Here is a 23,649-nt window from a genome sequence, read left to right on the forward strand (position 1 = left end):
TCATTAACATTACAATAATTTAAAACTATAAATTAGTTTTAACTATAAACTTTAGTTTAGTTTATTAGTTTAAACTATAAACTTTAAATCATTAAAAATATTAAAACTATAAAGAAGCCGGGACCAGAATGGGCCACCAGCCTTCCGCAACCAAGTCTCTGTAATACATACCAGATTGGCCCCTTCATCTAGAATCAGATCATGGATGAATTCAAGTTTATTTTGGACCAACCTGGCATTACAAAGGAGCAAGACAAGGCTCTGTGGGTGGGTGGCATTGCTTTCCAAAGTCCAAGAGCTGGCAGGGCAGCCAGAAGGGGAAACAGCAGTTAGGTTTCTGATTTCCCTTCCCCTGCAACAGACTGCTGACCTGTCAACCTCAGTACTACACTGAGAAGACAGTAACACATTGAGAAATAAGAACTCATTCCTTTATTTGTCTGCTTTTTCATGTAAAAGTTGATATTATGTAGCTATGCATTCTTCTATTCTATAACAGGCCTACACGTAGTGATCCACACAGGCCAAACATAGCCCACTATCCATGTATGCTATCCAACCCCAGCACAGCATCCCTCCAGTGACTGTTGCAGGTACCTGCCTTATGTTTCTTTTTAGACTGTGAGCCCCTTGGAGACAGGGGACCACCTTCGTGATGTATTATTTATTTTTCTATGTAAACTACTTTGAGAACTTTGGTTGACGAGCGGTATATAAATATTATAGTAGTACTCTCATCACCACGGCCTCAATAAGCCCCCCGCCTCTCTCTCTTTTGCTGCTTGCCTAGCCAAAGACTGCAAAAATGGGAGTTTATTTATTTATTTCCAGTAGTGATACCCTTTCATTCCCGAAACAGCGAAACAGTCTAAGCACCTGATGGACAAGTATATATGGTTAGCAGGCTGCATTCAGCTTTTTCGGTCACAGCTTGTGGAGGCTTGCTATACAGTTTAAGATGTAAACATTTGTTGTGGTTAGCTGCCTGTAGGTAGATACTAAAGGTAATCCCTATTACTATCTATATTTTAGGGGCTGCAGTTTTGCTTTTTTTAAAATGCTGCATAAGACCTATTTTGGCATCTACATGGCTGCTGATGAAAACAGAATGCTGGACTACATGGACCTTGATCTGATCCAGCAAATTAACTGTTATTTTCATAATTTAACTGTAACAATCACCTTTTTTGTTATTTTTATTTATTTATTTCCTTCTTTTTGCTGCATGTGACACCCAGTGTAAATGTCCTGAGAAAGCTGCAGTCAATCACCATTTCCCAGAGAGTACAAAGTCAATGAAAAATGGCTCTGATGGGTTGCATGCTATTTCCTTCAGGTAAAGTAAAGTTGTGCCGTCTCCTGACTGCCACAGAGCCATGTGGTTTTCTTTGGCAGGAGGGGTTTACCATTGCCTCCTCCCACACAGTATGAGATGATGCTTTTCAGCATCTTCCTAGATCGCTGCTGCTCGGTATAGACGTTTCCCACAGTCTGGGAAACATACCAGGGGGGATTTGAACCAACAACCTCTTGCTCCCTAGGCAAGTTACTTCCCCACTGCGCCATTAGGTGGCCTGTTAGAATGCTTAATTTTGGAGATGAATGAACTGAACTGAAATGTGCTGAAACTTAAGCATACATGGAAGTAATTCCCTCTGCTCTGGAAGTCCTTTGTCCTAGTCACGGATATCTTGGGGAATGAATGCAGCTACTCAGTGGCCAGAAAAAATAAGTCTTCAGATCTTTTCCTCTGTTGCTACCTCATCCATCCTTTGGTTGAATCCAAAACAGCTTTCATAGTTTTGACATTGACATGGGAGCCTGGGCACCTATGTGAAAGTGGACGACATGCTTTGCCAGAACTCTCTTAACGTCTTGCTGGAGCTTTAAGGCCAGTGATGACTATAAGTGAAAGGTTATTCTCTAGCCCTAACCTGTCTTTTTTCCAGTTTTCACCACTGTGGGACACATTTTGAATGTGGAATAGCAAATCTCACCACTTGCTTTTCCTGAATAAGCATCACAAGAGAAATGTCCAGTGGATTATACTCCCATAGAGGTGAACTGAGTTGAAAAAGCAAAGGAAGGATAAGTTCTATAGGCCCCCAAATTTACTTAATGGTCCCAATGGGGACAACATGTGCATTAAAAATTATAACAATATGTGAAAAAGATGCTCTGTTGACAGTTTGTTAACCTCTGTATCATCTGAGTTTATAAATGGACAACATACAGAAATCTCTTAACATGGTACATCCAGAGACACTATAAAAGTGCAATAATTTAGGGAGATACTAATATTTCCCTTTGAAACCATGGGAGACAGTTCACAGTAGCCATACCATTCAAGAAATAAGAATACGGATAGTGAATTCCTATGTTTTAGGACTGTAACAATGCATAGGATAGCTATAAAGGCAATTAAGATATAAGGTAAAGGTAAAGTGTGCCAACAAGTCAATTTCGACTCTTGGCGACCACAGAGCCCTTTGGTTTTCTTTGGCAGAATGCAGAACATAAGCAGTGAGATTTTCATTCTCTATATAATGAGATAACTATGTTTAAATTTTAAACACACACACACAATAGCGCTGGACAATTGGTTTTATAGTTTATATGTGCATTGACATGGAATGTTATGCCCTTTATGTTCAACTTAATCTAAAAATAAAAGAAGGCCGACCAATGTAGCAAACCTTCAAGTGCTTGATGGTTAAGATATGCTAAAATTCTTATAACTGTACCCAAGTACAAAATGAAATGTGAGAAACAGCCCTGAGGGGAACGGGCAATAGATTTGGGCAAGAGACTTGTCTATAGACTTGTAGTTCTAGCTAAGACATCACAGAATCATAAATCTAAGAAAAGCCTAGAGTGAACATTCACTACTGAATTGAATTCCAGTTAGGTGACAGGATGGTAATGCAGATAGTGGAAGTCCCATTATCCCATCATCTCTATGGTACAAATCCCATTTGCCTGGCATTGGTTGTCATCTAAATGTCATTCAATTCAATTTGATACCAGAAGTACCAATTGTACTGCACTGGAACTGAGACCTCTTAACCAGATTCTCTTTTTCGGAAACAGTTAAATACAATAAGGAAAAATATTCTTAATTTATCTGGATGCTATCAAAGCAAAATTAAGAAGATGCAGATAATCAGGACAGCTGCTTTAGTGAGACAAAATGCAGAGAACCAATTTAATCCTATTACACAGAACAGTGTGATCTGCCATTTTCACAGGGCAATCACACTTATGCAAGCGGCTTTGTTGGGATATCTTTAGGTTTTAATTACTCTGTCAATTACAATTAGTGGTATTAATGTGGCAGTGAAAAGCTACAAATTGCTTGTGGCTTTCAGTTTCTGCCCATTTGCCTTGATTGGTTTTGAATGAAGAAAGCTCTCTTGACATGCCTATAGTGGTCTTTCATGCCCAGCTGAAAAAGTAGTATAGAAAGAAAAAACAGAGATGACATGGCAATGGCAAACCTCAGCCAAAAGAGTTCAAAACTTACTTTACAGTAACAGTGGAATATATCCCTTTTTGCCAGGAAGTCATAAATATTAGCTTTATTAGTGAATGGCATGGTAGAGTGAAGAACAAAAATTACATCTAACACATGTTGTCAGGAAATAATCTTCCCAATAAGATATTTATTCATTTACTTAGAGATTTACCCCATCTTTCTATGGTAAACATATTAAAAGCCCCCGAAAGTATCAATAATGACGTGCAAGAGGACCCCATACCAATACCACTCTGGCAAAGTGTGCTGGTTCTTTCATTCTGGCCCTGCAATTGGGCCCCTATCCCTTTGCACTGCAGTAGCAAGCAGTGTGAACGTATTCATGTACAGCCTGGCAGCCCTGAGCAGTGCTCTTTGTGACAGGGAAGGGGAAGCAAGCTTTCTGCAGCTGCTCTTTCTCTGATCAACTGCTAAAGCCAGGCTGCTCTTCCCAGCTGGGGGAAAGGCTGTAACTTTGCATGCAGAAGTTTCCAGATTTAGTCTCTGTCACCTCCAGATCCTCCTAGCTCAGGCAATATTGAGCTAGACAGACCACTGGTCTGAATCAATATAAGGCACATTTCTATGTTCGACTTGCCATGACATTCCTCATGGGAAGTGAGGATGTAATCTCCCAGTGGCATTCAGTCCCTGGGCTGATGACAGTGGCCAGAATGCACTGACCTTCCAGTTAGGGGTGTGCACAAACCACAATTCGAGCACCAGTTTGGCACCACAGGGAGTGGGAGCTTTAAGAAAGAGGAGAGCAGGTGCTTAATTGCTTTCTGCTGCCTCATGAAGATTCCAGCACTCCGCCCAAGTACCCCCACACAGTGCCCGCAGGCACATGGCATCCACGCATGCGTGGGCACCATTTGTATGATCAGTATGGTGCTGCTGAACATGCATGGTCAGCAATAGCATGATGTTGCTAACTACGCAAATGGCGCCCATGCATGCACAGACACCATGTGTTTGCTGGCGCCACAAAGGGATACTTGGGCGAAGCACTGCCCCAGCAGGAAGCTTCATGGGCAGTAGAGAGCAGATAAGCACCGGAAAGCTCCAGATTCCCATTCCACTCTCCACGGTGCTGAACTGGTGCCCGAGCTGCAGTTCATGCACACCCCTGTTTCAGGTCTGCCAACCCCTGACAACCATATAGTGCCTCTTCTTCTGTTTTGAAAAGAATAACTGTAGATATGACATTGGATGGGATGGCCTGATGCTCAACTCATTAAAACAGCTAAACATCCGTTTCTTTCCTTGGCTTCATGCTGCATCTCAATTCAGGGGCTGAGAAGGAATTGGTCATAGATCAATGGTGATAGTGTCATTGATCTTCAGTGTTCCTTACATTAGACCACTTTGCTTATTCTTAGAGCCATCTGGATATATCTAGCTAACTAAATTTACTACAGCTGCCCAAATTCTTCTTATTTCTGCAAGGACCAGTCTTTCTCCAGCTCCAAACACAAGATTCTCTATAGCTCACCTAGTTAAAATGCTAAAAGCATATTAATGTGATTTTTTTCTTATTTATGCTTTAAAAATGTAATACTATGTAGATTGTGTTATAATAACCCAACCAGGGCATGAATGATTGTGGCCAGGTCTGATTTTTCCAGATGCAGGTCCTATTAACACTTTCAGGAGCAGCACGACACTTGAAAGCACTCCCATGCTGCATCTGATCTTTCAAAGGAAGTGCAGCCCTGTTCAAAACAGGCAGAACGTGTACATCCTAAACTCATCATGTCTGGATTGAATTTCAACTTATTTCTCACACCCAGTCCATCACTGGTTCAAAATCTCAAGATGCACAGAACTAGGCTACTCAGTCAACACAGTAAATTCTCTGCTTAACACAGGCTGAATCCCACCCATTCTTCTTAAATATTCTAGCAAGATGCCTGTCATTATTCTGGAAGAGATGGGTGTGGGAAAAGGACTGGCGTATCGCAAGAGCCTGTTTGAACCTCTTTTCAAGTCTCCTGTCACTGAATAGACACCCAGTGTTGAAGGAGGAGGGCAAATTTTGCCTTGACTGCAACATTGTCTCCAAGTACAATACTTTACTTTCCTCTAAACATCACAACTGTTCACTTACGTGGAAGAAAGAAATGTCAAAACAATTCATTAATGAATTAATTCATTAATGAATTAATGAAGGCCTTCTCGGGACAGGGCCTTCTAGGTTGTTGCCCCCAGACTTTGGAATGCTCTCCCAGTGGCCATTCATCACAGTTTTTAGAAAGCTTCTTAAATCTTGGCTTTTTACCCAGGCTTTTACATGACCGTTTCTATGCTGTTTCTAGGTGTTTTTATTCTTGTGTCTATGTGTTTTTATGCTTGTACTTTATAGTTTTTAAATTAGATTTGTTTTATATTTTTAGCTTAATACTTTGTCATGTTTTATTGTATGTTTTTTAACTTTTTAAAACCGCCTTAGGGTTGTTTTTAATGAAAGGCGGTATACAGGTGAAACTCGGAAAATTAGAATATCGTGCAAAAGTCCATTAATTTCAGTAATGCAAATTAAAAGGTGAAACTGATATATGAGACAGACGCATTACATGCAAAGCGAGATAAGTCAAGCCTTAATTTGTTATAATTGTGATGATCATGGCATACAGCTCATGAAAACCCCAAATCCACAATCCCAGAAAATTAGAATATTACATGGAACCAAGAAGACAAGGATTGTAGAATAGAACAATATAGGACCTCTGAAAAGTATACAGTGTACTGTGCTTGACTGGCCAGCAAACTCTCCTGACCTGACCCCATAGAGAATCTATGGGGCATTGCCAAGAGAAGGATGAGAGACATGAGACCAAACAATGCAGAATTGCTGAAGGCCGCTAATGAAGCATCCTGGTCTTCCATAATACCTCATCAGTGCCACAGGCTGATAGCATCCATGCCACGCTGCATTGAGGCAGTAATTGCTGCAAAAGGGGCCCAAACCAAGTACTGAATACATATGCATGCTTATACTTTTCGGAGGTCCAATATTGTTCTATTCTACAATCCTTGTCTTCTTGGTTCCATGTAATATTCTAATTTTCTGAGATTGTGGATTTGGGGTTTTCATGAGCTGAATGCCATGATCATCACAATTATAACAAATTAAGGCTTAACTTATCTCGCTTTGCATGTAATGCGTCTGTCTCATATCAGTTTCACCTTTTAATTTGCATTACTGAAATTAATGGACTTTTGCACGATATACTAATTTTCGGAGTTTCACCTGTAATGTTGGAGACACCCCTGGAGGCAAAGCACGCTCCCTTCTCTTCATGACCCACACCATGAGTTTCAAGTCTTCACCTATCTGCATAGCCCTGTCTCTTTATCTGCATAGCATTGTACCTGTAAGCCCAGCCCAGTGCTGGTGTGCACTGAAATCCTGCAACCTGCTCACCATGCATCCAGTGTTTATCTTACAGCATATGGGGGCAGAGTTTCAGCACACAACAGTGTAGTTTACATGCATGCTCTCATGGATGCAGTACCCAAGTACAGTGGTCCCTCGACTTACGAAGTTAATCCGTTCCGAATGCACGTTCGGAGGTCGAAAATTTCGTAAGTTGAAAAGCGCACCCACGGAGGTTTAAAAAAATTCGTAAGTCGAGTAAGCCGCATCTAAAAATTCGTAAGTCGAGGAAACCGCATCTAAACTGCCAACGGTTTCCATTCGTAGCTCGAAAAATTCGTAAGCGTGCGGCCATTTTTGTCATTCGTAAGTCGAAAACATCAGATGTCGAGTAGATCGTAAGTCGAGGGTCCACTGTACAGCATTCATGCTTTGAAACATGCCTGAACAGGGCTTAAGAGTGTGATAGACTATTGGGAGCTGGTTTTTATCTACAGGGATAGTTTTAAGCATCTCTAAAAGTTTAAGTACCTTTAAAGTTTTATTGATGACTATTTTAATTTGTTTTATATGATTTAACTTTTAAGTGTAAAACGCCCAGATATTGTATATAGGGTGGCACATAAATATGATAAATAATAAGTTGCTGTGGATGTGTGATGCATCCCTGCCTGCTTTCTTGTGCCTTTTGAGTGGAACAGGAGACCAAGCACTGGCCTGTTTCCCCCCACTTATCATCAGTGTAACATATGGCAGTATGTCAACAGCCAGGAGTCACTCTATCATGGGCCCAATCATACTGCTGAGATATTGTGTTGCAATTGTAGCTTCCATCCTGCCTTTGCAGTTACAGTTATCTGGAAAGCAGGGAAGTTCAGAGGTGAACTGATATAGGTTTTTAATAGTTTTGGGTTTGTTGTTGTTTTGGTTCAGATTGTCAGAGATTCTCTCTAACGAGGTTTGAGAAATGAGGGAATGTAAAACTTCAAAAAGCCACCTTAAGTGGCGTAGTGGGGAAATGCTTAACTAACAAGCAAGAGGTTGCCAGTTCAAATCCCCACTGCTACTATATTGGGCAGCAGCAATATAGGAAGGTGATGAAAGGTATCATCTCATACTGGGTGGGAGGAGGCAATGGTAAACCCCTCCTGTATTCTACCAAAGACAACGACAGGGCTCTGTGGGTGCCAGGAGTTGACACTGACTCGACAGCACACTTTACTTTACTTTAAAACCACAAAAGGATACACAAAAATATATAATATATTGTATTCGGGATGCCAAATACATTTTGGAATGCCAGCTTCTTCAGGACAAAAAATATCTTATTCTGCTCTTTTGTTGTAACAATTTACTTAGATCACAAAATAACAGGCTCTAAGTTACAACAAAAAAGTAGGCTAAAAGAAACAACAAGAAAGTAGAGTAAGAGAGGAGAATAAGATTTGTTGTCCCCTGAAGAAGACAACATATTGAAACATGTACATTGGCCATACCATGTACAAAATTGTATTTTCTACTTCTGAGCATAATATTGAGGCTTCACCTCCTATTTTCCTGGTGTTGTTTTTTTTTTAATCTTTGCAGTGCTGCTACCCCTATTCCAATAAAATCTAAGCAACACCTTGCTAGATTTAAGAATATTTTATAATATGGGAAAGGACTCTGTACATTTGAACCATCTAAATACAGGTTGAGTATCCCTTATCCAGACATCCAAATCTGGAATGCTCCAAAATCCAGATACCACGCTGTTAAACCACCATCCACCCACGCAAACCCAACACCTCAGCTCACTTTAAAAATGCGGTCAAGCCGCCTTCCTCAGGGCCAGGGCCATCCTGCCGCCTCCCTCAGGGCCGGGCCAGGTTGTCCTGCCACCACCTCCTCGCCACCACCATTGTTTCCCCCTGCCCCCACCATTGTTTTCGCCCCCGCCCCTGCCATTGTTTTCACCCTGTTTATGGGCGATTCTGAAATCATTTATGGACGATTCCAAAATGTACTGTTTATGGACGATTCCGAAATCCAGAAAAGTCCAAAATCCGGAACACTGCTGGTCCCAAGCAGTCCAGATAAGCAATACTCGACCTATAGTCAAAAGATTACTTTTGTTCAGCTTTTTTATTATACAGAAGCCACTTTTCCAGGCAACAAACAGCACTTACAATGATTTCTGGACCCAAACGACTAGGTGAAATAGGTAAATAGAGATCAAAATACATAACTTTTATCATTGCCAACATCCACTTATCCTCATTTTACTGTGTTACACTGCTTTGCTACTATTTTCGCCTTCAGTGAAATTGATATAGTGCATCATAGGACTTTCTATTTGATTACCAAATCTCATTCAGGGAGAGTTAGGTCACAAACCTCCAAAGGGCAGCTATGTGTGAGTTTTTCAATCAAATCTGACAGAAATTAATTTGAGGCTAACATTTTCCTCTGAGATGTTTCCCATGTCTGCTTCTGAACAAAACATTAGCCCTTCTTGCTGGCACCTCTTAAAGAGACTCCTGAAGTAAGGAACAAAGTAGATTTTTTCCATGTTGAATAGTGATAGCATTTATTTCCTTGCTTTTCCTTCTTTTTATGTGTGCTTTAATTAGTCTGTGGCCTTGTTCAGACATAGCATCAAACCTCAGGTAGACAAACCTGTGGTTAATCTGTGAAGCTGAGAATCATGCCACAGACGATTGATCAACTGCGGTTTGGCAACCCCTGCCTTCTGGGCAGAGGAACCCCTCCCTCTTCCTAGTCCACCTAGGCTGCATCCTAGCAAGCTCCCTCTGCTCGTGTCACCAAACTGTGGGCAGCACATCAGTAAAGTAGCAACTATTGGCTACAATGTTAGATGGAGCATGCTCAGTGTTATTGTGCCTTTTCACTATTGATTGTCTGCCTTCAGCAGAGCAAAGACATTTTATTTGTGTTACTCGGGCTTAATGTGTTTGTGCACAGAGCATTGCAGTGATTAATTTTTTGAGACCTCTCCTGCTGTCTCCATCTCGTCCTCCCATCCTTTTTTTGATTGGGAACACACAGGTCCAAAACACGCAGGCTTTCTCCAATGTGGCTCTGTCCCTTGAAATGCATGAACTCTAGGGATGTGGTATCCCTGTTGCCAAGCAGTGGCAGGAGAAGTAAGGAAATGGCATAAGATGGAGCATCAGCTTCGAGAGGTGGCCAGCAAGAAATGTAGCCACCCTAGAACTGACACATTTCTGGGCTGCTCTGAGCCAACCTCTCTATGGTTGTGGGAGGAGCTTGCTCACAAAACCCAGGTTATAGCGGTAGCAGATTGTGGGCAATACAATGGCGCCTTGAAACCTCTGGTTTCAGCAGTGAAACTCACTACAAACAGAATTCAAATTCAGTTTTTGAAGCAAAAACAGAGCTACGGTTGGGTAACAAAACTGCAGTTTCATGCATTCAGATGATCACAAACTCCAGCCTCTCGCACGTTTACCTCTGGTTTGGTGTTATGTCCAAGGTAGAGCCCTGAGCTGTTTTTGTGCAATGGTTCAGTTTTCAGGACTTGATAAGTAATTATTAATATATATTATTCACACTTCTTGCATAGCACAATTGCAAAAAGAATTGTTTATTCCATCTAAAAAGGAAAATGCTATTGTTGTAGGCTGAAGCTGTGTCTCCCACCATCTCAGATGAAGGAATCCTATTGTATTTTAGGCTGTTTGTACCCAGACCCCAGCCCAAGAAGACACAGAGACATTTTTTAATGGGAGAAACGGGCCACGCTTTATTAATATAACAACATTTGTGGCGGACTGGAAACAAGGTGATTAATCACCAACATAAAAACAGTGCGGGCACCTAGGCGTGGGCTAGGATTCAAAACGTCCTACCCATCGCCTGCAAGGGCGACACACCCTGGCTCAGGAAAGAGGCAGGTAGCTCCCGCCCAATTCCTTCAAAGCCAACCACCCCTTTTAGAAGAGGGGATCTGGACAGCTTCAGATCTTTACCTCCCCGGACCGCACAGCCCAAAGGTAGGTGAAGTCCTGAAGCAGGTTTCTTGGCAATGTAATTCTTCCCGTGCCGCACAGGCCACAAGGAAGCAATTGACCAATCCACCTTAAAATGTCCAAGGGTGCTCACCGAAATCTAGACCTCCTTACCCACAGCCCGCACTGTTACCGCCACCCAGGAAGGTTAGCCCTCGCTTGACCTTCCTGCCCCACCCCCTCCAAACCTTCAGCAAGCACTTCCCGGATATTATGCAGATACAAATCACAACCTTTCTCAGACAGGTGGACCCCGTCAGGGCGGAATAACTCGGGAAAGCGAGCAGCTATATCTGGCTGCCGCACCACAGACCCCCCGGCCGCCAAAACCACTTTACCTATTGCGGCTGAAATCTTCCTGCGTGCCTTTTCCAAGCTAAGGCAAGAATGAGCACCCCGCCACACCCTGCGCTGGAGCCAATTAACCCATATTATGCGCACGCCAGGCATCCAGCTGCGCAAAATAGACAAATCCGAGGAGGCTTGCTGAAGGATGGCGAGGCCAGGCCGCCGGCCCAAATCATTCTCCCCTAAATGAAGAACCAGGATGTCGGGAATGGGAAACCTATCTAAATGCTCCCTCAATGCTGGAAGCAACTGATTCCAGAGCATGCCCCTCATGCCCAACCAATAAACTGAAGCCTTGCTTCCTAAACCCAACTGGGATCCCCAGCGGGTGGTGCTGGCCCGCTTGAAAGCCCAGAAGACCAACGAATGGCCACACATCAGGACTCGGACCGGGACCGCCGCCCCGCCAGCACCTGCCAAAAGAAAGCAACAGGTCAGTAGAGCCCACACCTGTCCGCTGTCAGCGCACATAACGCCTGACCGCCACGGACCTCCAACGTCCAATCCTCTGAACTTCGACCTCCTGAAGCCCCATACGTGTAGCGGTGGTGGCCGCACCAATACGAAATGAATGTAGAGTAAGCCCCTGGAGCGCAACCCCCGCGGCCAACAGAGCCTTCCTCACCACCGCCAAGAATTGATACTGCGTCAGAGGAGTCTGATTGCTGTGGGTAAAAAGACATCCCCCCAAAAAGGGGCCCAGCCCAGCGTACTGCCTCAGGGCCACCACGGGGCATACATTGATATTCCCGGCCGCCGCGAGGCGAACCGTCTGGCCTCTGCCCCTCTGATCCGTCTTGGAGCGACGAAGGAGCAAACGCACCTCCCCGTCACCGAACGATAAATCAGAATATTGCAAGCAGCGGTCCCTGGGGGAAGACCCGCTGCGGGGAAGCAACTCCCCTGGACGGAAGGCCCCAAAAAAGGCAACCAACAGTGCAGCCCTAAACAGCGACACCTCCCATGGGCCAGAGCAGCACCCCACTAGGTGGCCCAGCGTTGAAGCCACCAACTCCAGAGTAAAAGGGCGTCTGGGGTCCCTAGTCCTAGGCTCCCCCCTAGCCCAACCCTCCAACATGCGCCGCACCCGCGGGTTGGAGGAGGAATCACCAACCCCACGAACCTGGGCTTCAAAAGCTAACGCGGCAAGATAGCCCCCCAAAGTGGATACCGCACGCCCCGCCCTGCGGAGGAAGACCAAAAACTGCTGAAGTTGCTCTACAGGGACCGGCCACACCTCCGCCAAACCTTCAGTCTTTCGAAAAAGAGAGAAAGCCTCAAGCTTGGCTGTGTAGCTCACTCTGGTGCTAGGCGCCAGAGATGCCGCTATGGCCCGCTGTGCCTCCGCCTGCCAAGTTCCCACAGAAAAGCTGGCATGGGTTCCGGGTGAAGGGCGGCCTCGGGCGCTAACGCTCTGAACCTGTTTAACTGAAAACGAGACAAAGCGTCAGCTATGTCATTCCGGATACCCGGAACATGGCGGGACTGGAAAAGGATGTTAGCCCGCAGACACTGCAATACCAATGCCCTAACCAAAACCATGACCCTCGGGGACTGGGAAGTCTGACTATTGACAATCTGAACAACTGCCAGATTGTCACACCAAAACACAACTGAGGAGTTGGCAAACTCAGCGGACCAAATATGCACGGCCACCACAATTGGAAAGAGCTCTAGGAAAGTCAGGTCCTGGGAAACCCCCTGCCTGAACCAGTCCTCGGGCCACCTGGCGGAACACCAACGTCCCCTGAAATAAACCCCGAAACCTATTCCACCTGCAGCGTCAGAGTGGACCTGCAGGTCGGTTTCCAGAAGTCTAACATCCCGCCAGAAAGACACCCCATTAAAATCAGTGAGAAATGCTTCCCAAAGAGCCAGGTCGGCCCGGGCACCCTCCGTAATTCGTACTCTGTGATGGGGAGCCCTAACGCCCACAGTCAGGTCACATAACCGGCGCAAAAAGGCCCGGCCCGGAGCCACCACTTTGCAGGCAAAATTGAGGTGACCCAAAACAACCTGGAGATCCCTAAGGGAGACCTTACGGGCGCGACCAAGGGACCTAACCATGTCCAATAAAACCCGCAGCTTGGCCTGAGGCAGCCTGGAGCAACCGGCAACAGTGTCCAACTCAATCCCCAAAAAGGCGAGGCACGTGACCGGCCCCTCCGTCTTATCCCGTGCCAAAGGGACACCTAGCCGGTCTGTTAGCTCCATGAAGGAGCGAAGTAAATGGTGGCACTCCCTCGAATTCCCCCTGCCTGTAAAAAGAAAATCATCTAAAAAATGAGCCGTGTAGGGAAGACCCGCCTGGCGCCTAACTGCCCACTCCAAAAAGGAGCTGAATGTTTCGAATGCTGCGCAGGAAATCGAGCAGCCCATAGGCAAAGCCCTATCAAAATAAAATTGGCCAGCAAATGCAAAGCCCAGCAGCTCGAAGTCATTTGGATGTACCGGCAACAGGCGAAAGGCGGATTCAATATCACACTTCGCCAAAAGGGCCCCGGGGCCCCTACCCCTGACCACTTCCACGGCCTCATCAAATGAGGTATAACGTACAGAGCATAAGCTATCAGGGATGCCATCATTTACTGAGGACCCCCTGGGATGAGAAAGGTGGTGAATCAACCTAAATTCACCAGGAACCTTTTTAGGGACCACCCCTAATGGGGAGACCCTAAGGCTGGGGAAGGGGAGACTGGCAAAAGGCCCCATCACCCTGCCCGCAGCCACCTCCTTACCAATTTTCCTAACAACGACTTCCTCCTTACCAACCACTGATCTCAGATTGCGAGAACTGCCTAATCCCCTCCGGGCCGAAGAGGGAATTCTGAAACCATCCCGGAAGCCACATAACAAATAAGAAGCTGCTGACTGGTCAGGATAGTCCAGCAACAGCTGCTCAAGCACCTTCACCTTGATAGGGCTAGGACCCTTTATTCGGAGCGGGTGGAGGAGGGCCACCCTTTTTACTGCTCCCCTGCCTATACTTAGCCCCGGAACCCCCAAACTTGGCCCTGGGGCAGGAGGAACTGGGGTGCCTCGCCCCACAGACCCCGCAGGCATGCTTAAACCGACAAGGGGAACGGGAGCACTTGCCATTGGAGTTAAACTCCCAGCAAACAAGGTGGGGTTGAACCCACTGTTGCCCAGGACTCCCTGAGGGCAAAACCCCCGATGGTTTAGAAAGCAAATGCCCACTGTCAGACCTATCTCCCTCTATGGGCCGGGCTGGAGACATAGTAACCAGCCACAACTCCTGCAACGGAGCATCCCAGGGCAATGTGGGGTCAAGGGCAGCCCTCATTCTAAAACTCTCATCGTACCGTACCCAGGAAGATCCAGCAAAGTCGGAGACCGCCCTGTGAATTATATCCATGTATTTTAACAGGGCAGGGCCCCTTGCGGGCTGGGCTTGGACAATAACCCCCATATAAATCGTGAAGCCAGAAAGCCAATTATTCCAAGTCTTTTCGACCGGCTTTCTCTTGGTGGCTTCGTGCTCCTTACAAGATTCCCCCTCTTTATGCTTAACCTCAGGTTCCCTGAACAACAAGCTAAAAATGTCCACATATTCACCCTTAAGGATTTTTTCTTTTGTAGAAGGGAGTAAGTGATCCCCTAACGGGAGGCCCATGCTACCATAGGGCGCATGCTGAGGTGACGGCAGAATCCCCATCGGATAATAACCCGCCTGCACCCCCGTGGCAGATCCAGCAGAGGAGGCCACCCCCGGGAGTGGGAGCGACCCGCTGGAGGGCCGGTTGCCCAACCAGACCTGCTCCGCAGCGCCTTGTAAGCCTGCAATAACTCCAGGAAAAACCGGCGGGGAACCCGCCACCCAAGGTTGTGTATATGGGGGCCAGTAAGAAGCTGGGCCCCATCCACCCATGGCAGGCATCGGCCAGGGACAAAGCCACTGGCCGGTGACGCCGGGCGGTGTAGGTGCTGCAGGCTCACCCTGGGCCAAAGGAGTAGCCGTATCCACTGGAGGCTGAACAACTGGTGCCGCAGGCGGAGGTAGCAATGGTGAAGGCGACTCCGGAACTGGAGACTCAGGTTCAGGAAGCGGTAACGCAGGAGCAGAAGGGCCCGGTCCAGCAGGGTTCAGCCCTTCTTCCAGCGCAGCCAGCCTACTAGAGAGAGAAGTTAGCAGCTGGCTTTTCACAGAACCCCTGGTCCTCCGAGGGACCTTAGGAGGAGGCACCCCCCACACACCTGAAGGACCCGCACCTTTGTCGGAGGGGGCTGCTTTTGCTTTCTCTAAAGCTTCCATCCTATTAATTAACCCCCGTATCAGAGTCATCTCCTCATCCTCCTCCTCCGAGGAGGACTGCGGGGGAGCAGGCCTCTTGGGCTGCTTAACAGGGCGCCCCCCTTTCTTGCCCTTGGCCTTCCCCGGCATACTGCCTCCAAATAGTGGGATTCCAAAAGGGGTTGGAGAAAAAAAAGCGCCAACCACACACAGAATGAAGGTAGCAAGGATATAGAACAAAAGCCAAGCCCTTGTCCTGAATCAAAAACAATACTCAATCCTATCCAGGAAAGCACCAGAGCCCCCCACCCAAGGAGAAGGCTTGAAAAGGCCTTTTGACTCTCAACCAGGCCAGGCCCACCAGGGCACCGATGAGCACAAACACCCACCTGCTACCCACCAAACAAATAAAAGAATGTTGGCATCAAAAGTAGTGCTCCAGGGAACGGAAAAGGGGCCGCTGCCCAGCCACCCAAGCTGATGGAAACCCCCCAAATACCCCACAAACCAAAAGGGCAAACGCCCAGAAGGAGAACCACGCCCAGGAAGCCGAGTGCCGACGCCGCGCTGAAGAGGCCCAAAGACGCTGCTGCTGCAGCTGCAACCCAGCCGGGAGCAGTCCCGGGAGTACCCCCCTACCAGCGGGGCCACCGCTGACACTATGGCCCCCTCGACGGAACGCCGCCGAATGCCGCCTCGCCCGCTTGTCGGGCGCACCCCCCCAACTAAGGCCTTCGAGGAAGGAGCTCCCGGACTGAGCTCCTTCCTAATCGGAAACAAACAGCCGACTGAGAGGCCAGAGCGGGGAAACGCTCGGCCTCTCAGCAAGCCCCGCCCACCACGAGCCAGCCAACCAATCAGGCTTCTTCTTGGGCTTGTGAGTCCCGGGCTGGGACAAACACCCTCCCACTTGCACGAGGCAAGGGGAGGGGGATTCTATCAGTACTAAAGTCAATATGAATAATTATGGAGATTTAGTATTTTTCCATAGTTATCTTGTACAATACAGAATTTAATTAAGATATAAGTTCTCCTCCAATTAAATAGTAGAATTGGGAATAAGAGGTCAACATCTGAATTGCATTAGAAATGTCTGTATGTATCGTGATCCTATCTATGTATACTAGAAATTAAGTTCTACAGAGTTCAATTAGACTTATCCCTAAATATCACAGAATTGCTTCATAGGTTTTACTGAGTAACTGCCAACTATTTATTTATTTGTCACATTTATTTGCCACTCTATATAAAATCTCAGGACTGTTTACAATCCAAGTAAGTTTGTACTACACAGTACTGCAGCCTTAATTGTTTGTGTTCAAACTAAGCACACCTAGGGAGTGTGTACATCAGGAATTTATAAGCCCAGCACCATCTAAACCTAGCACTATCAGGAATTTACAAACATATGACAATAATTCATCCTTAGCATCATAACTCCACACGATCCTCTCTTGTATTTACAGGAAGTTGCTAATTACACTCCCATACTAAGAATCACATTGTAGTAGAATCCGAGAAGGCTTACCTGCTTTTTGGTTCTAAAAAATATCATGGCAACAGGGGCGTAGCTAGGGGAGAGGGGGCCCATGTTTATCCCTCTCTTTGGTGGCCCCCCTGAGTGAGGGAGATATGAAGAAAATAGGGATTGGTGGAGCTGGAGGGCCCTGAGGAGCTGGGGGCCCATGTTCTTTGAACCCTTTCGCTCAGTTATAGCTACGTCCCTGCATGGCAAGTTGCTTTTGGAAACCAGTGAAGTACTACTAATCCTGGACATGGGTTAATAGTATCCTAGCACTAGAATCTAGCTGCTTCCTTATAGACAACTAGTATTTTTAAGCCCGTTAAAATAACGGGTGCTAGTAGGCTGGACCTGCCGCTGCCGTTTCGCGAAAAGCTGGACTATTAAGGCGGACAAAGCTTTGTCTGGAGACCGGCTTGGGAGTGACACGCAGGCAACCCTGGGCGGCCGCCCTTCCTTTCCAGAGGAGCCCTGCCAGGCGGACGCTCACGGGCAGAGTTACTGCTGTCGTCGCTGCTGCTGCTGCCGCCGCCGCCTGACAATGAAACTGAAAGACAAATCCCGAGGAGGGGGTGGAGGAGGAGGCGGCGGCAGCGGCTGCTGCTCCTCCATCTGCTGCTGGTCTGGGTGATCCGTCCTGACCTCCACAGTGGGCTTCTTAAATCGGGGACGGTTTGAGAAGGAAATCTCCTCTCCCCTTCTCCTCCCTAACGCTGATAACCCTAACCCTGGGGTGATAATCGGCGACTCCGCTTCCCATCGGCAAAAGAGGTGACTAAAGACGTGACTCCTCGGTCCCCGCTTCTCCTCCTTTCGCACAGAGAGGCAACATGGCCGCCTGGTGCCTGCAGCTGTATCTTTCTCGGACGTTCTGGGCATGCGCTCTGCGCATGCCCAGAACGGCTGAGAAAGACACGGGCGCAGAGACACGGGCGCACACCCTGGCTCTTTATTATAGAGGATATTAAGCCATATTGCATATTTCTTCGACTCAGCCATGTTGAATCTAATCTTCCTTTGTGACTAGTGACACCACATGCCTTTTTAATAATGGCAATTCCTGCAATATTTTTCATAGCTGCTAGTGAGATGGTTTTTTAAAGATTTGATATTCTTAAAATATTAGATTTTGATGGGGCCAGCTTGTCTACTAGGGTGACCTAGGCCCCAATTCTTGGGGGGGGGGGTGTATCACAGCTCCCTAGCAAGGAGTTTAGTGGCCAGGGTCCACCTCCTAACTGATCTCTGACTTGATTTCCTCCTCCTCCTCCCCCTAACCCTGCTTTGTCCCCACCCCCTCCTTCCCTCCCCCTGCTCTGTTACAGTTGTAAATGCCCAGGCAGGAGCCCCCATCCTAGTTTCTGAAGTGTCACAGTCCAAAACTAATAAATAATAACTAACTAAACAAGTGGTGTGCATGACAGTGGGCTTGCAGCCATGACCTGGTTGGCCATGGAAGAAGGACCATCAAAAGCTGCCTCTCAGGGAAAGACAGAGAGTTCTGTTGGCCTTGTGGAATGCAGAGCCTGCACTGCTGAGGGGAGGGAGGTGGCAGCAGTAGAGAAAGGGCAGGCATTGGGCAAGCTCCAAGCTCCTCAACTCTCTTCTCTCTCCCACACTATGCCCAAATTTGCTGGTCATCTTCAGAGGCTGGACATTCGACCCAGTGCATGAGCAGCCTTGTGTGTCTCAAGTTAAAGCAGAGGCTCCACACTTCACATTTGGAGGGGATGCCAAAGCCAAACCTCCTACGGAGCCAACAGATATTAGCCACAACTACCGAGATGAAGCTTCCATGTTAACAGGCAGTGTATCTCCAGTTGCTGCATGCTTTCCCACCAACAGAGAAATACTGTTATCAGCATCTAGCAATCCCCAGTTTGTGACCTTCCTCTGACATCGGTCTGAGCCACTGCTGGAGAAAGAATGTTGGACTAAACAGACCTTGGTCTAACCCAGAAGACCCAACAGTTCTTAGGGATTTTCCCACAAGGATCATTGTAGTAGCATATATTTGCCCTGCTCCTCTATTATAAGCACCCTATGAAGTAAAGGTGTCACACTGAGTTCTGTTTTAGCACTTTTATCTGGATAACCTGTGAAGGCTTCCTTCTGTTTCTAAATGATCTTAGATACAGCTGCTTGGTGAGTAACAAACAAACAGTCACCCAAATTCAAAACTGACACCTGAAACTTCATTCACAGATGTTAATGGCTTTGTACCAAGGAAGGAAGGTGGTTGGGGTAGAAAAAATTCAGTTGTTGTTTCTATAGCAGTATATGTAATCAGTGTTGACATCACTGCTATTTCCAGTTACCTGACTGACAGGTTGCTAATGATTGGTTTTCCAGCATGACAACCAGGAAAATCTGCCTTCAGTGAAGTAATGCCTGTGTAGGTTCAGAACAATTATCAACCAAGAGTGTTGGTTTTGTTTCTCAACAACTGGGTTCCTTTAGAAGGCAACTATACATTTTAAAGCAGGCAATGTTGATGTGTGTCAGGGGCATAGAAAGGTTGGAGTGGGCCCAGAGACAAGATTTTAAAATGCCCCCCCCCCCACTGAAGCTCAGCTCATGAAGTAAAGACATCTTAAATGAGGCTGAACCTATGTGCTGCAATAGAACATCATCCTAATTTTTTTTTTAAGGTTTTGTAAGTTGTGGACGATGCAAGTCATTTAATGGTACTAGAGAAAGACATGCTGTTCTGGTAGCTCCAGGTCTTAACACTCACATCAATTTTGGGGGATGAATACAACTGAAGGAAGCCTGGGCGGGTGCGTGGCTGGGGGAATCAGTCATATGACTTGCCTCTGGGGACCAGATAACTTTCTCCCCTTGCCCTATTATAGTTACGCCTCTGATGTGTGTATAACTAATGAACTGTTTTAGAAATACTGTTTTATCAATTGTGTGCATAAAACAGAATTATCTGGAATGGATGGGCTAATCTTTTTGAGTAGAAGCATAGCATGCTGCAGATCCCCAGAGAGGAAAAGGCAAAGGCGTAGCCACCATTGTTCAAAGAACCCGGGCCGCCAATGGTAGGAGCTGCAGAAGCCACCAGGAGGCATGGCTCGGGCTCCAGAAGAGCCTCGAACAAACCCACCCACCCCCCGGGCTACTAAGAGCCCCGAGAGAGCACTTGCCCATCAATTTCAGGCAGTGTTTGGCTCGCTTGGGCTCTTGGAGCTCGAGGCCATGCCCCCTTTGCGTGTGACAGGCTGTCGTCGCTCGCTCGTGAGCAGAGAAGAGATTTCTCTCGGGGCTCAGGAACAGCCTTTGCATGTGACTTCACACGCACGGGATGTCGTCAGAGGGGCCACTGGGCGGGGCTGGACCCAGGCCGCCACTCGGCTGGCTCCGCACCTGGGAAAAGTGAGAAACCTACCACAAACGAAATGGGCAAGTGGGCTATTTTAAACAATTTTTTAACCTTTCCCCAAAATGGGGGTTTAGGGGATAGGTTAAAAATGAGTTTAAAATCACTCACTTGTGCATTCCTTTTGTGAGTTGGGTGGTAGGTAGCACCCATCATGCCCTACCACTCAACTTTGGTGTCCCTAGGAGCCACCCATGGGGAACAATGGGGTGTTTCACGTTTCTCCATTGTTCCCTGTGGCCAGAACAAGCTGCACACACTAGTTTTGCATTGCAATTTGCAATAAATTTGCAACGCTCCCTTGAAAGACACTGCAGAAACACACAGTAAAAGGGAATCTGTCCCTCGCAACACACATTTCAAACAGAGACCAAAAATCCCTCAAAAATAATCACTGACCCAGAATGTCTGAGCTGCAGTAAAACCTCATCAGCACAGGTTGCTCTCTGAAACAGTCGTGACTCCTTACTTCCTAGCATTTTAACAGCTGCCACAGCAGCACTTTTAGAAGCAAGCACAGCCTGTTAGGGATGTGCATGGAACCGGGTGGGGGAGGCTTGAAGGCAGGGGCATGTGCATTAAGAGCAGGGGAGGGTGCACTTCCCCTTCCGCTGCTCTTCCCCTGCCAGTGCTTGGTTTTTAGAAAGTCAATTGGGGCAGCAGCATACCTCCCTGCCACCCCATTTGCCCCCTTTACTGGAACTAACCAGAAGTATCTGACGTGCCTGCACGTGCAGAGGTATGTTCACATTGTGCCTACCATGCACGCACACCATGTACACTCCCGCACCCAGCGCATGCAGACATGTCAGATACTTCTGGTTAGTTGATAACAAGCCAAGCAAGAAGCAAGGAGAACACATGCCAATCAGAAGCCAGCGCCAAAAAACACAATTAGCAAGGAAAAAATAGGCCTCCAAAATGGCACTTGAAACATCAAAATGTTTCTACTCAAAACGGGGCTGTTTCATTCTGAATTCAAAACTGGCCCTTTATTTAAAGTGTATTTTGTTTCGAGCACGAGACTCTCGAAATAGCCCGATTCAAGTAGAAACGTTTCAACATCAAAACATTTTGCACAACCCTACTTTAGGTTGTTACCTGTTAGGTAATACATTACCTAACACATTAGATAACTAGTCTCATCTAGCGTGGATGCTCAAGACAAAGGGTTTGCTTGTATACTGTTTTATTGTGTGTTATTATCAGTTATTATCTGTATATATTTGTTATTCTGATTTTTATCTCTTGGCTGGCCAACAGCTGTAATAAAAATTGATTGATTGGACAAAGGGTTTGCAATATTGGTAGGCAGTATGACGCCCCTGAATTGTACAAGTCTGGTATATAACTACAAGCATGATCTTCTGCCCTTGAATAGTCAAAAGAGTAGAGCAGTACCATATGCCCAGGTGTGGTGGCCTCCACATGAGTCATTCTGAATTTAAAGGGCAGAAGATAATTGCTCTTCCCTGCCTAGGGCATCCCCAACTAGGCAAAGTGGCAGCAGCGTGGAGATTCCTGCTTGGAGACTCCCCACTGCAGCCAGACCTGGTGCATGGCTCCTGCTGCAGTTGTGCTCTGACCCCACTGGCCCTCATGGCGTGCTCTGTTCAGATCTGCACACTGGTGGATTGGGCTGGGCTGCACTCCTCAGCACAAAAGCCAACTTTGCCTGAAAAGGAGTGCAGCACCCCCCTCCCCCAAGCAGAGTGTGCCCCGTGGACCCAGGTGAATTGGAGTACAGCTTCTGCAGTGAGAGCCGTGCTCTGGGTCCAGCCACTTTGGGGGGATTCCAGGCAGGAATCTCTGCACTGCTGCCACTCGTCTCTCTGAACAGAGAGATTACATCCCAGACAGAGGAGGGATGATGGCACAGGACCTGGGGTATTGTCAGACTTGGTATGCAATGGCCACAGTCCCACGACCAGCCACAAGGTTGGGCCTGTGTATGCCAGCTGCCTTCCAGCAATTGACCTCAGGAACTGTGAGCTGGAAACACACACACTCCAGAACTAGGGATGTGTACTTTTACGGGCCTCCAAACAGGTTCGAACACCGGGCGGTTTGAAGGCTCGGGGGGATAACTTTAAGGGCGGGGGAGGGTGCACCTACCCCTCCCTCTGCTTGCTCCCTGCCAGTGCTCCATTAGTAAAGCCTCTGTCAGGGCGGGAGCAAAACACCCTGCCGCCTGATCCCCTTTGGGCTAGAAACCAGGAAGTACCTGGTGCACGCACGCATGTCAGGCGCGCACATGCCCAGCATGTGCACATGCACCAGGTACTTCTGGCCAAAGAGGGAACGGGGTAGCAGGGAGGTATGCTGCCGCCCTGATGTAGCCTTTACTAACGAAGTGCTGGCAGGGGGAAAGCAGAGGGAGGGGTAAGTACACCCTCCCCCTCTTAAAGCTATCCCCCTCCCACCTTCGAACTTCCCCCGCCCAGTTCCATGCACATCCCTATCCAGAATTGGATTCAAGTACAGCCACCCAGAGCCACAGCCTGGCCCTAAAACTATGGAACAGTCAATTATTTATTGTAAAATTATTTATTTTCCTCCAAATTGTTTCTCCCCATCCCCTCACATATACTGACAGAACAGTGGCCTCAGCACCCCCGCCCCCCCACACACAGTGTATCTAGCATCTAGTAGCCACCAACCATCAAAATCCATTGAGCTCATGCACATAAGTATTCTGTAGCCATCAGTACCCACTGAGGAAACATCTTTAATTATTAGCTGAACAAAATACTAGAGAGAAAGTTATCTCTTCACTTTATGACTACAACAACACTTAATAACCACAGAAGAAATGAGGAAGTGCCAGTCTGTATGTGCCAAAATGTGTAACAATTCTAGGATTCAATAATTCGAGGGAAAGGAATATATGATTTTATGGAAATTTCTAAAGTCACAGACCAGCAACTGCATGAATTTCCCAGCTGTACTGAACGGACACACACAGTTGTCAGAAAAGTCAGTTTGCAGTGCAGCAGGGTTGGGAATCCAAAACCATATTAATAATTTCACACACACACACACACACACACACACACACACACACACACACACACACTGTGAACATACATGATAGCATAAGATACACAATTTTATTACACTTGCATGCATCCTTAAGAGATTAATGAAACAAGCCTATTAAAAAGATATAGAAAGCCATTTAATGAAATTAAATGCTTTTTAAAAAATCCACTAGCCAG

The 23,649-nt window shown here is 46.8% G+C and overlaps 2 protein-coding genes across 3 annotated transcripts in view; both read right to left on the reverse strand.

Annotated features, from left to right (window-relative positions):
- Window positions 1–23,649, reverse strand: part of POU6F2 (POU class 6 homeobox 2) — a 559,658-nt gene that overhangs the window by 504,688 nt on the left and 31,321 nt on the right. The gene's annotated exons all lie outside the window — the stretch shown is intronic.
- On the reverse strand, window positions 10,606–16,320 carry LOC128329194 (uncharacterized). The gene is made up of 2 exons (XM_053259880.1): window positions 15,230–16,320; window positions 10,606–11,685 (listed from the first exon to the last, which is right to left on the reverse strand). The coding sequence occupies exons 1-2, from the start codon at window positions 15,672–15,674 to the stop codon at window positions 11,054–11,056; spliced, it is 1,077 nt and encodes a 358-aa protein (XP_053115855.1). The 5' UTR covers window positions 15,675–16,320; the 3' UTR covers window positions 10,606–11,053.

The sequence above is a fragment of the Hemicordylus capensis genome, chromosome 6 (genome assembly GCF_027244095.1).
Source record: "Hemicordylus capensis ecotype Gifberg chromosome 6, rHemCap1.1.pri, whole genome shotgun sequence".
NCBI classification, from domain to species: Eukaryota; Metazoa; Chordata; class Lepidosauria; order Squamata; family Cordylidae; genus Hemicordylus; species Hemicordylus capensis.

Coding starts and splice junctions, on each gene's coding strand:
- LOC128329194 (XM_053259880.1), bottom strand. CDS start 15,674: ATGCCGGGGAAGGCCAAGGGCAAGAAAGGGGGGCGCCCTGTTAAGCAG. Junction 11,686..15,229: donor GGCTACTCCTTTGGCCCAGG/GTGAGCCTGCAG, acceptor TTCTTTTGGCAG/GTGCTGGCGGGGCGGCGGTC.